Consider the following 12493-nt stretch of genomic DNA (forward strand, 5'->3'; position numbering starts at 1 on the left):
CCCAATTCAGCACAAGATTTACTTTTACACATCTGTTAAGTACTTTTTCTAGGTTCGACAGACAACTTTCATAACTTTGCCCACAAACAGAGAAATCATCCATAAAGATTTCCATGATATCATTTATAAAATCTGCGAAGAACGCCATCATGCATCTCTGAAAAGTTGCGGGAGCATTGCATAGTCGAAAGGGCATTCGTCGGTAAGCAAAAGTTCCATAGGGATATGTGAAAGTGGTTTTCTCTTGGTCATCAGGATGAATAGGGATTTGGAAGAATCCTGAATAACCATCTAGGTAGCAGAAATATGAATGTTTAGCCAATCGCTCGAGCATTTGATCAATAAAGGGTAGAGGAAAATGGTCTTTTCGAGTGGCTTTGTTTAGTTTCCTATAATCTATGCACATTCTATGGCCAGTTACAACTCTTTGTGCTATAGATTCTCCTTTTACATTCGTTACAACTGTAACTCCTCCTTTCTTTGGTACGACATGTACTGGACTGACCCATTTACTATCAGGTATCGGGTATATGATTCCTACTTCTAGAAGCTTTTGCACTTCTTTCTTGACTACCTCACTTAGAACTGGATTGATCCTTCTTTGGGGTTCTCTAGAGGTTGTACCGTCTTCCTCTAGCATAATACGATGCATACATATTGAAGGACTAATTCCTTTTAGGTCAGTGATGTTATACACTAATGCAGTTGGGTATTTTCTTAGAACGTTTAGAAGTTTTTCAGTTTCTAACTTTCCTAAGTCCGCAACGACTATTACTGGTCGTTCGAGGTCTTTATCTAGGAATTCATACCTTAAATTTTTGGGTAGAGCTTTGAGTTCTAAAGTTGGTTTGACAAGGTGAGGTATAGGATCTATAGATTCAGCTAGGTCGTCTTCATCATCTTTATGAGTTTGAGGGTTGGGGGTTTTTAGAATTTCAGAATACTTAGTTTGATCCTTTTCCACTTCTTTTCTACATTCCTCAATGACGTCTAGCATGTAGCATTCATCGTCTATTGATGGTGCTTTCATGAATTGAGTTAAGATAAATTCAACTTTTTCTTCACCCACTTCAAAAGTGAGCTTCCCTCTCTTTACGTCTATTATGGCACCAGCAGTTGCTAAGAATGGCCTTCCTAAAAGGATAAGTGTATTGGAATCTTCCCTTATGTCCATAACTATGAAATCGGTTGGGATAAAGAATTGACCTACACGTACTGGCACATTTTCTAAAATACCTAGAGGGTATTTGACAGAACAGTCAGCAAATTGTACGGAAATTTTTGTTGGTCTTAATTCTCCCATTTTCAGTTTTTCACATAAGGCTACGGGCATTAAACTGATACTGGCTCCTAGATCACATAGGGCTCTATCTATTACGTACTTTCCAATGACACAGGGTATGGAGAAACTTCCTGGGTCTTTTAACTTAGGGGGCATTTCGTTTTGTAATATGGCGCTACACTCGGTAGTGAGCATGATGGTCTCATCATCCTCGATCCTTTTCTTATTAGTCAAGATATCTTTAAGAAACTTAGCGTATGAGGGCATTTGTGTGATAGCTTCCGTAAAAGGTATTGTGATATTTAGTTTTTGTAGAAGCTCTACAAATTTCTTAAACTGCCTTACGTTTTTGGATTGTACTAATCTTTGAGGATACGGGATGAGTGGTTTATATGGTGGGGGAGGAACGTAAGGTTTCTCTTTCTCTTTGGTTTCCTCTCCACTATCCTCCTTTTCTTTTGGTTCACTCTCCTCGGTTGGTTTATTAGAACCTTGTTGCATGGCTGGGCTATCGGGTTTTGAATTTGTTGGTTCATCTAGTTGTTTTCCACTTCTCAATATAATAGCATTGGCTTGTCCTCTCGGATTTTGCTGTGGTTGTCCAGGAAATGTTCCTGCAGGTGCAGAGGTAGATGCTTGTTGTTAGGCTACTTGTGAAATTTGAGTTTCAAGCATCTTATTGTGTGTGGCTAGGATATCTAATTTGCTTGTTAATTGCTTAATTTGCTCACTAGTGTGTATGTTTTGATTTAAGACTTCCTTGTTAGTTTGAGTTTGTACGGCTGTGAAGTTCTCCATCATCAATTCAAGGTTTGACTTCCTAGGAGCATTTTGAGCAGGTTTTTGGAATCCTGGTGGTGAAGGAGTAGGTGCTTGGCCAGGTGCATATAGAGCGTTGTTACTTTTGTACGAAAGGTATGGATGGTTCCTCGGACCTTGGTTGTAAGGGTTTCCTTGGGTATTGTTCACTTGGTCTGGGGAGACTTCCGTCAAGAGTTGACATTCAGCGATAGTGTACCCTTGAATTCCACACAGTTCGCAGTTTGAAATTGTTGCAGCCACGGTGGCTGCAGGTGTTGTGGTCATACTCTCCATCTTTTGAGTTAGAGCTTCAAGTTTGGCTTTAACAAGGTCAAGCTCGTTTACTTCGTACAAACCGCCTTTCGTTTGAGGTTTCTCTACGGTTGTTCTCTCGTTTCCCCATTGATGATGGTTTTGAGTCATGCTTTAGATAAGTTGATAGGCTTGGTTGTAGGGTTTATCCATAAGTGCGCCACCAGCTGCGGCGTCTATTGTCATTCTTGTATTATACAAGAGACCATTGTAAAATGTGTGGACAATTAGCCAATCTTCGAGTCCATAATATGGGCATAGCCTAATCATATCTTTGTATCTTTCCCATGCTTCGAAAAGAGACTCGTTGTCTTTTTGTTTAAATCCATTAATTTGAGCTCTTAACATAGCAGTTTTGCTGGGTGGGAAATATCTGGCTAAAAAGACTTTCTTTAACTCATCCCATGAGGTGACTGAGTTAGATGGTAGGGACTGAAGCCAAGCTCTAGCTCTATCTCTTAATGAGAAAGGGAATAAACGAAGTCTTATAGCTTCGGGACTGACACCATTTGCCTTCACGGTATCCGCGTATTGCAAGAATATGGACAAATGTAAATTGGGGTCGTCCGTGGGGTTTCCGGAGAATTGGTTTTGTTGTACGGCTGACAACAATGAAGGTTTAAGCTCAAAGTTATTTGCTTCAATAGCGGGGGCAGCGATGTTATTGTGCGGTTCTTCTTGCGAACGAATAGCGTAGGACCTTAGTGGTCGTTCTTGTGGGCCTTCAGCCATTTCTGATTGTCTAACTATATCGGGAAGAGGAATCTCTAATTGATTTTCTAAATATTTACGTCTTAAAAGACGTTCGGGTTCGCTAACTAGTTGCTCCAATCTTTCGCCTCTAGAGCGAGTGCTTGGCATGCAACAAACGAACTAATCGGGGTAAAATAAAAATAAAATAAAATTGCCTTAGTCTCTACGGTGTAACACTGGAGTTACGATATCGACTAAATTGGTCCCCGGCAACGGCGCCAAAAGCTTGATCGGACGACAACGTGACTGCAAGTATACAGTCGTGTCGTGTAGTCTTAAAAAGATATCGAACCCAAAAGACCAATAATCGACCTACCGTTATCTAATGCTACTGTGTAAATCTAAGGCTTAATGATTAAATTAAAGGGGATTTAAATTATAAAATATTTTTTTTTTATGATTTTTAAATTAATTTGGAATAAGTATTACTAGGATGTGCTTTTAGTTGCTTCAGAGGGTTCAGTATTTAAATCGTGCTAGATAAAATATTTAGTTTTCGAAACTATATTGTTTTAAAAATATTAATCTCAGCTCTCACAAATCTTGACTAGTATTATAAATTATAAAGGTGGTGCTTAACTCTCGTCCTCACACCCGCTAATAAAATATTTTTTGGAAAACAATATAATTTGATTAACTCTAATCCCAACTCTCGTTGCTAATTAGCGTTAATGTTCAGTTTTTACTATCTAGTAAAAGTCTCACGCCCTCGCTCTATTGATTTTTACTTTAATTAATTTTCACTCCCGTGACAAATTATAATCGTTAAAAATAAAAACTGCTTTGAGAAAACTCATTTAAAAACAGTCGCACGACTATAACTACCGAACCCCTATTAACTCCTAATTACACATCCTAGCAATATTAATTTAGCTAGACATAACTAAAACTAAAGACATAAAAATAAAATAAGCAAATAAATAAAAAAGACATAATAAAAATAAAAATTAAAATTAAAAGCATAAAATAAAAGCAATAAAATAAAGACAAGAAATAAATAAGACAATAAAATAAGAACCTGAATTAAAAAGGCCGAAAGTACGGACACCGGAAAATAAAATAAAGCTCTCAACTTAGAGAAGAAAACCTTGTGGTACTAAGCCTAGTTCTCAATTCTCCAAGTCAAGTGTTGTATCTACAAGTGAAGAAAGCTAGTCTATTTATACTAAAATATTGTTGGAACCAAAACATAGTTGGCCGATGTGGGACTTAAAGCAAGTTAGCGCCTGGCCGTGTGATCAAAAAATGGATGGATGGCCATGATTGAAGGAGTGGCGACCGCCACTTGGGCCTTGCTGGCGAGCGGCACTAAGGCCTGCTGGCGAGCCGCTGGTTGTGTTGGTGGGCTGCACATGTGTGGCCTTTTTGTCTCTTTTGCTCTTTTTCAGTCCGTTTTCGCTCCTTTCTTCAACTCGAATGATTTTTATCTGATAAAATAAAATACCAGGAATTAATAACGATTTATTATATAAAGTTACGAAATTGAAATAAAAATAACTGAATTATTATATTAATTTAACTAAATAAATAGTGCATTTTCCAGTCTATCAGTGGTCAGCATGAAGTGAACCCAGAAGCACAGCTACTACAGTTTATAGTTAACCCAGATGCACGTTTAGAAGCAGCTACATGGCCTAAACATTCGACCGAGTCATTCCTCTTTGGTATGGATGCAGCTGCAGGAACTTCTTGTCCTTCTAGATTCAATACAATAGCTACATTTTTTCCCTGAGTTCACTGCAAGTCATTGTTACGCTGTCTTTGAGTTCACTTCATCATTAGATGCCGCCATATAATGATTATTAAGCTTACCATTCTTTTGGCGTCCCTCGCTATCCCTTGAGATATTTTGGCAGTTTCTTCTCAAACATATAATCAGAATGTGTAACTGCTAAAGACCAACCAACAATGCAACAAATCATTAGCTCTCATCATAAGTCATATCTACCAGTAGTCTCCACAAGAGCAAAATCCACCTTCAAATTGATGAAAACGGATACGATCCCTCACAACTATCTCTCTGTTTAATATTCTTGACACAATTTTAATCCAATTATGACAGTCTTGACATATACGCAGGTTCTTGGAAATCGTGATTTTTGATCCCGGGCTACTTTTCAGAACGCCATAGGCCAAAGCCAACTTCTCGCTATGAAACGTTAAGTTTTCCTCCTTTTCCTCTTCAGACACATCCATCAAAACAAGATCGGTCAAGGGGGTGAATCCCTCCAGTTTAGCCCTCTGCATCAAACCTTCCAGCACCCTGTAAATTGCTTTCGTTTCTGCATGTGACTGATCAGCAGCATTGAATTGGTGAATGCTATTCCCGAATTCAATCCAACTCTTACCACGCTTTTTACGAACTCCTTTTATTTTCATCATCTGTCTCACCCTCTCAGCACCATGCCAGTTCTTGAAAGAACAATACATGTTTGACAGCAAGACAAAATCTCCACTCTCATGGCGTGAAATATTTGCGATAGCAAATTCGCCGAGTTCTTTCTTACCGTGGATTCTACAAGCACTCAGAAGTGCTCTCCAAATAACAACATCAGGCTTCACCGACATCGCCTTAATCACTGAACATGCCTCTTCCAAATGCCCTGCTCGTCCCAAGAGATCAATCATGGTTCCATAATGCTCAAGCTGCGGCGTAATCAAAAACCGATTCTGCATCATTTCAAAGTACTTGCGACCTACCTCAACTAAGCCACAATGACTACACGCTTTCAAAATCCCAATAAAACTAACAGAATCTGGCAAAACATTTTCCACCTCCATCCTTGAAAAAACCGCAGTTGCATCCAAAGCAAGTCCGTGAATAGCCAACCCATTAATCATAGCATTCCAAACAGACACATGATCACGCACCACACTCTCAAAAACCCGCTTCGAAACATCAATCCTACCGCACTTAGCATACATGTCAACCAATGCAGCACTGAGTATATAATTCAATTCAACCCTTTTCTCAACCATTAAACCATGAACCCACTTGGCATTACAAAACGAACCAAGACGTGCACACCCAGTGACCACAGAAGCAAAGGTAAACCCATCCGGCTCAACCTTGGCACTCAACATACCGCGGAAAACACTTAACACATCATGAAAGCGCGAATTTTTAACATACCCTCCAATGATTGTGTTCCAAGTAACCACATCTCTAACAGGCATTTTATCAAACATCTTCTTGGCAATATCACATTCACCAGATTTCACTAAATTTTCAATCACCAAATTCATGTTGAACAAATTCATAAGATAAGAAAAAACATTATGGGCTATGTGGGGTTGGTGACAGTGTGCATATGTTGATATTAGAGACGCTACAATAGATGGGTATGTGGCATAACCAAGTATAATGATCCTTGCGTGAGTTTTAGCAACGGTTTTGGAATGCATAGAAGTTTTACAGCGTTTGAGAATGTAGTGGAATATTCTACAATCTGACATTGGAATGAATATAAATCGATGGAATCAATGATTTTGTAATATAGAAGAAGCAATTTTCTTTCTTTTGTTCCCTTCAAGTGTGAATTTTAAAGAATATTAGTTCTGGTTAACAGATTATGGGAAAAAACGGTTCTGGAAAAAGCACTTTTGCAAAAGTTCTGGTTGGTCATCCAGATTATGAAGTTACAGTAGTTAAGGTTTTAAATTGCGGTTGCGGTCGTGGATGTGGTTGCAGGTGTTGCAATTGCGGCTAATGCAGACACTGCGATGCAATTGCGGCCGTTGTAGCATGAAATAATTTTTTATCCGCACAAACACAAAAAAAATACTATAATTATTGTAATTCCTTATATATCTTTTACTTATAATTCTATATCAATTTTAATTCATTTTTAAGACATTGTGTCTTATTTATGAATAATATAACCTTGACTCGAATGGAAGAAATATTAACATAAATAACAGTCATAATTGTTTATGCAAATACTAATACAATTAATACATCACAAATATAACTTACATGATACTTTTTACCACATGGTGGAATGACGTGGAGGAGCATTACTAGTACTTTCACTCTGGCTATCATCTTGTGTAGCTCCTTGCCTAAAGACATAACCAAAAAATCCACCACTTGATTGTTCATAATAAGGATCTTGGTAATTCATTGCTTGTTGGTAGTTGGAAGGAGCTTGATCACTTGCATATTGGTTATATGAGTTGAAATAAGGATATTGATAAATAGGCGGATAAGATTGTTGACTATTTTGAGAAGAATCACCAATCCCAAAGTCACTAAAACTTTGAGCAATACTAGAAGAAGAAGAATCTTCAAGTGGAACATTTTGTTTCCTTTTACCTCTTCTTGATCTAGAATGTGACACATCTCCTCCACTGTTAAGTAGTGAACCATCAGAACGATCCATATCAGTCAAATTTCTATAACGCCTATAAATAGGTGATGTTTCACCGTATGGATCATGGTCTACTTGTGCATCTTCTTCATCATCACCACCACCACCTTCGCCAGCTTCTTCATTACCACCCCCATTACCACTGTTACTGCTTGGTGGACTTAAACCACCATCATCACCATCATTTGATCCATTGTTATCATCATCAACCTCCACAATCTCATCATCTGTATCTTCTATATGCAACCATTCTGCATTTTGAACTTCATCCAATAATGGATTTTCTCTCTCTTCTATCCATTCAGATAAAGGATCTTCTTGAAATATATAGTTAATATTTATAGGATCAAAACTTGTTTCTATTTCTTTTTGACTTCTCCTCATTTCTTGTCTCATTTTCAGTTCAGCTTCATGTTGTAATGTGTGAAGACAAGTTTATGTAACTTTCTATACTTCAATCTATTCCTCGTCTTTGTGTGAATATAACTAAATGTACTCCAATTTCTCTCGCAATTTGTAGCAGAAGTTGTTTGACTAACAACTTTTATAGCTACAAGTTGAAGTTCAGGAGCACATGTACCGTAATACCCCCACCAAGAATCTATGTAAATAAACAATAAAAAAAGCAAATTATTGGTTATAATTATATATTAAAAAACAAAGTTAATTTTGCGAAACTTATAAAAAATGGATTAGTATTTTACCTGCCCTCATCTTTGACCAAGAATCTTGAGCCAGACGTGTTCCAAATGAATCACTCTTTTCTCTGTAAAGAGTCAACTAAATAACATAACAAAATACATTAATATGTAAACATATTTTTTATAACAAATAATTTATCAGATTAAAATATTTCATTTATTACTAACCTGATTCAGAGCTTTGATTTGATCATCTATACTTCTTACTAATTTCGTTATCACTCTAGCCGTCCCTTCAAATGTTTCCTTATAGACATCATCTCCATGTTCAACTCCATATTGAAATTGTGGATTAAGAAAATAACCTAATTAAAAAAATATAATCACAATGCATGAAAAAATTACATGACATGAAGAAACATATTTTAAAATTATATGAAGAAATTAAAATTAAAATATAGACATACCAGCAGAATGAAGATCAGAATGCATGAATTTCCAACGCTTGTCAATTATATCATTATAGGTGGAATGATAACGAGAATTTTATTGAATTGCCTGTTTTGCTCGATCAATGGCTTCATATAGGAAACCCATTGTTGGTTTCTCGTCACCATCAACTAGTCTTAAAACTTGAACAATAGGCTCGTACACCTTCAATATATCTTTGGCTTTACTCCAAAACTCCTTGCTCAAAACAATTTTCCTTGCTTCATATCCTGGTCCATTCTTCTCTTTGCCATATTTTGTTTTTCTAAACTCTTTCGAATGAAACATGTTTTCCAGACCTTCCTTCTGATTCACAATTGATTGAAGTTGTAGAAATTGTGTTGCAAATCGGGTTACACCAGGACGAACAATCTCTCTACCTCCAGTATATTTTTTCACGAGACTCACAATATACGTATGGTTGTAGATGAATGTTGTCACCAACTTTGCTTCACTTAATAACTTTTGTATATTTTTTTTCTTCCCTATATCCTCTAAGCAAAGATCTAAACAATGAGCCGCACAAGAAGACCAATACAAATGTGGCCTCTTTTCCATTAGTTTGTGACCGGCTGCTTTTAGTGCAGCTTCATTGTCTGTAACCACCTGAACAACACATTCTTCGCCAATTTCATCCACAACTTTATCCAATAATTGAAAGTAGTACTCTGTGTTTCTACTATCAACATCGGAAGCATCAACTGATTTCCAAAACACTGTTCCTTTTTCACAATACACTAAAAAATTCATAATATGAGAATGGTTGATACCGTCTGTCCAACCATCACACATTATTGTTGCCCCTTTTTGTTTCCAAGTTTTTTTCATACTAGTTATCCATTTCTTCATTTCTTCATATTCAGCCTCTAAATACACATTTGAGATTTCATAAGGAGTTGGGAATTTAGCTTTTCCCACCTCAGAGGCTATATAAATCAAATTATGCAACCAGGGAGAATTAGATAAATTCATAGGCAAACGCTCATAAATTATAAATTTGCTTACGGCCGCTCCAAGCCTCTTCCTCCATGTGTTTAGCATGCCCTTATTGACTTTAGGTTGCCTCATGCTTTTGGTCCTCACAAGATCAACGTTGGTAGACCTCAAAGAAAAAGTTAGATCTTCTGGTCTTTCATCTCCGCTAACACTTGCACGAGAACTTCCACCTTGGTCATAAACATTTTTATATCCTCCTGTTTCATGTCTGAATTTTTGCCTATTTTCCCATTCATGATGTGATCTGAGACTCTCTTGTGTAGCAATCCTTAATTGATCATCACTAGAATGATCCACATCATCTACTTCAACAACATCTCCCCTTAAATGTTCTTCAAATTCTTCTTTCCTTCTTTTAGAATCATTTCTCTTCGCTATTGCATCAACTAGAAGTTTCATCATACTTTCCCTAACTATACTGTTCACTCTAGGACAAGGTTTGACCTGTTCTGGCATATGTGCTATATGTTGCTTCAATCTCGTAATGTCACCTCTTATTATTTCTCTACAAAGTTCACAACGAACATTGTTTCTATTTCCAGGTATCGGTGTTCCAAAGTGCCATCCAATATCATCACTTTGAGCACCCTCTAATCTTTTTGTAGGAAATGCTTCTCTTGGTGGCATTGTGTATATTTAATCGTACCTATTAAATTAAATATAATAATAAATAAATGTCAATCAATAACATAAACTAACTAATAATTATCTACGAATTAAAAATATAAACTAACACAATTTTTTTGTTTACAACTAACACAATAGTAATTAAAAAAAATTAAGATAAATATCACTTACTATATAAAAAATAAATTGCCTCAAAAAAAATATAAAAAACAAATCTTTTTTTTTTACAAAAAAAATAAATAAATCTATTATAAAATTAAAAAGAAATAAAAAAAAATCCATATCAGATAAACAAGGATTGATCCAATGAAAAGGTTGTTTAACCATAATCTAAAAACAAGGATTGTAGATACAAATAAATTTTTTTTGACAAAAAAAAAATCTATTATAAAATTACTAAGGCTTAAATGCACTTTTGATCCCCCTATTTTCAAAAAAATGAAGTTTTAGTCCCCCTATTTTAAAAACCAACTTTTTAGTCCCCAATTTTAACTTTTTTTGAGTTTTGATCCTCCAACATATTTTAGGGTTAATTTTGTTGATGTGACATTGTAACTAATGATGTGGCAACATTCATGTGAACAAATTTAATATCCATGTCATTATTATATGAGTAATTTCTATTGAATCACAAAATCATCTCTAATTTATTTTTGTTTTTAAAAATCCAGAAACTATTGAGTTTGAACGGAAACCATAGGATTGGTGAAATCCATAAGGAATGATTCTCTCTAATGGTGAATAAAATTCTAGTAGTTGAAAGTTTGATAATTAGGTTTCAAATTTCATATTTTATAAGATTTAACAATTATTATTTTAGTTGAATATATAATTCTAATGATTAAAATATTTTATAAATAAATTTTATTGAATTTAAAAATATATAATAATGACATCGATATTAAATTTTCCCACATGAATGTTGCCACATCATTAGTTACAAGGTCACATCAACAAAATTAACCCCAAAATGGGATGAGGGATCAAAACTCAAAAAAAAAATAAAAATAGGAGGACTAAAAAACTGGTTTTTAAAATAGGGAGACCAAAACTTCATTTTTTTGAAAATAGGAGGACCAAAAGTGCATTTAAGCCAATTACTAAAAAAAAATAGCTCACTACCAATTTTTACTCCACTTCCATTCTTTCCCCCGCTACATTTTCGTTTCCCCCCAATTTTTTCTTCACTTTCATTCTTCCCCCCACCCCCACTAAAATAAAATAATTATAATTATAATTATTATAATTAAACATTTCTATTTATTATTAAAAAAAAAACAAAAAACTCATTCTCTCTGTTCTTGAGTTCTCGAGAACTCTTCCGTCTTCCCTATCTCTTCCTCACTCTCTCAGAACCTATCTCTTCCTCACTCTCTCAAAACCACAAATCCCAAATTTTCTCTTCTCTATCTCCTTCCTCACTCTCTCAGAACCAACTCTGCTATTTCTCTGAATCATCTCATTCTCACCCACTCACACAAACACCCAAAGAAACACAAAACCTAGAATTAGAAATCAAATTTCCAAATAAAACCCAAAAAGCCAGAAAGAGGAAAGAACAGACCTTGAATAAGTAGTTAACAATAACATACCTTGATAGATATCACATAGCATATCAGACCGATTGGAAAGAGGAAAGGAAGGGAGGACACATTGAATCAGAGGAACGATAAAATTGCAACTCTTCACAGCACCAAGTCTATGATTTAGAGGAAAAAGAGATTCTAAAATGAATTGAATTGACGTAAAGGAAAAAAAGTAAGTTTATTCTGATTCCCTTCCGTTTGTTTTGTTCTGTTTTTTTGCTTTTCCTCTGTTTTGTTCTGTTTTTTTGCTTTTCGTTTGTTTTCTTGTGTTTTCTGAAATTGATTCTAAGATTCTCTGATTTTAGTTTTACCTTTTTTCCTTGATTTGGGGCATAAATGACTGTTGCTGTCAATGCGGTCAAAACGCCGTTGCATTGAGGAAAAACGCCGTTGCGTTGCGGTTGCGATGCGGCATCACTTGTGATTTGAGTTCACACCGCAATTGTGGTCCGATGCGGTTGCAGTGCCTACCGCATCCGCAATATTGTGGCCGCATCAAGTGATGCGGTCCGCAATTTAAAACCTTGGTTACAAGTGGTGGTAGTGTTGTTTTCAAAGGGGAAAATTTGCTTGAATTGGAACATGAAGAAAGAGCGTTTGAAGGTGTTTCAAATGATCAATTTCTTCTTATGGCTT

General features: G+C 35.8%; 2 protein-coding genes, 1 long non-coding RNA gene and 1 other non-coding gene across 4 annotated transcripts; 1 reads left to right on the forward strand and 3 right to left on the reverse strand.

Moving 5' to 3' along the window:
- Window positions 1-2636: 2636 nt before the first annotated feature.
- Window positions 2637-2743, forward strand: LOC123887796. Its single transcript, XR_006801790.1, has one exon. It is a non-coding gene; the product is annotated as a small nucleolar RNA R71 (small nucleolar RNA).
- Window positions 2744-4707: 1964 nt separating this feature from the next.
- Window positions 4708-6779, reverse strand: LOC123884893 (pentatricopeptide repeat-containing protein At5g50990-like). Its single transcript, XM_045934118.1, has one exon. It carries the CDS (start codon window positions 6602-6604, stop codon window positions 5093-5095), a length of 1512 nt encoding a protein of 503 aa, XP_045790074.1. The 5' UTR covers window positions 6605-6779; the 3' UTR covers window positions 4708-5092.
- A 1485-nt stretch (window positions 6780-8264) lies between these two features.
- Window positions 8265-8707, reverse strand: LOC123885219. The gene is made up of 3 exons (XR_006801104.1): window positions 8627-8707; window positions 8388-8524; window positions 8265-8298 (listed from the first exon to the last, which is right to left on the reverse strand). It is a non-coding gene; the product is annotated as an uncharacterized LOC123885219 (long non-coding RNA).
- LOC123886640 lies at window positions 8706-10271 on the reverse strand. Its single transcript, XM_045935941.1, has one exon. The coding sequence runs from the start codon at window positions 10269-10271 to the stop codon at window positions 8706-8708; it is 1566 nt and encodes a 521-aa protein (XP_045791897.1).
- Window positions 10272-12493: the final 2222 nt, after the last annotated feature.

The sequence above is a fragment of the Trifolium pratense genome, linkage group LG5, assembly GCF_020283565.1.
Source record: "Trifolium pratense cultivar HEN17-A07 linkage group LG5, ARS_RC_1.1, whole genome shotgun sequence".
NCBI classification, from domain to species: Eukaryota; Viridiplantae; Streptophyta; class Magnoliopsida; order Fabales; family Fabaceae; genus Trifolium; species Trifolium pratense.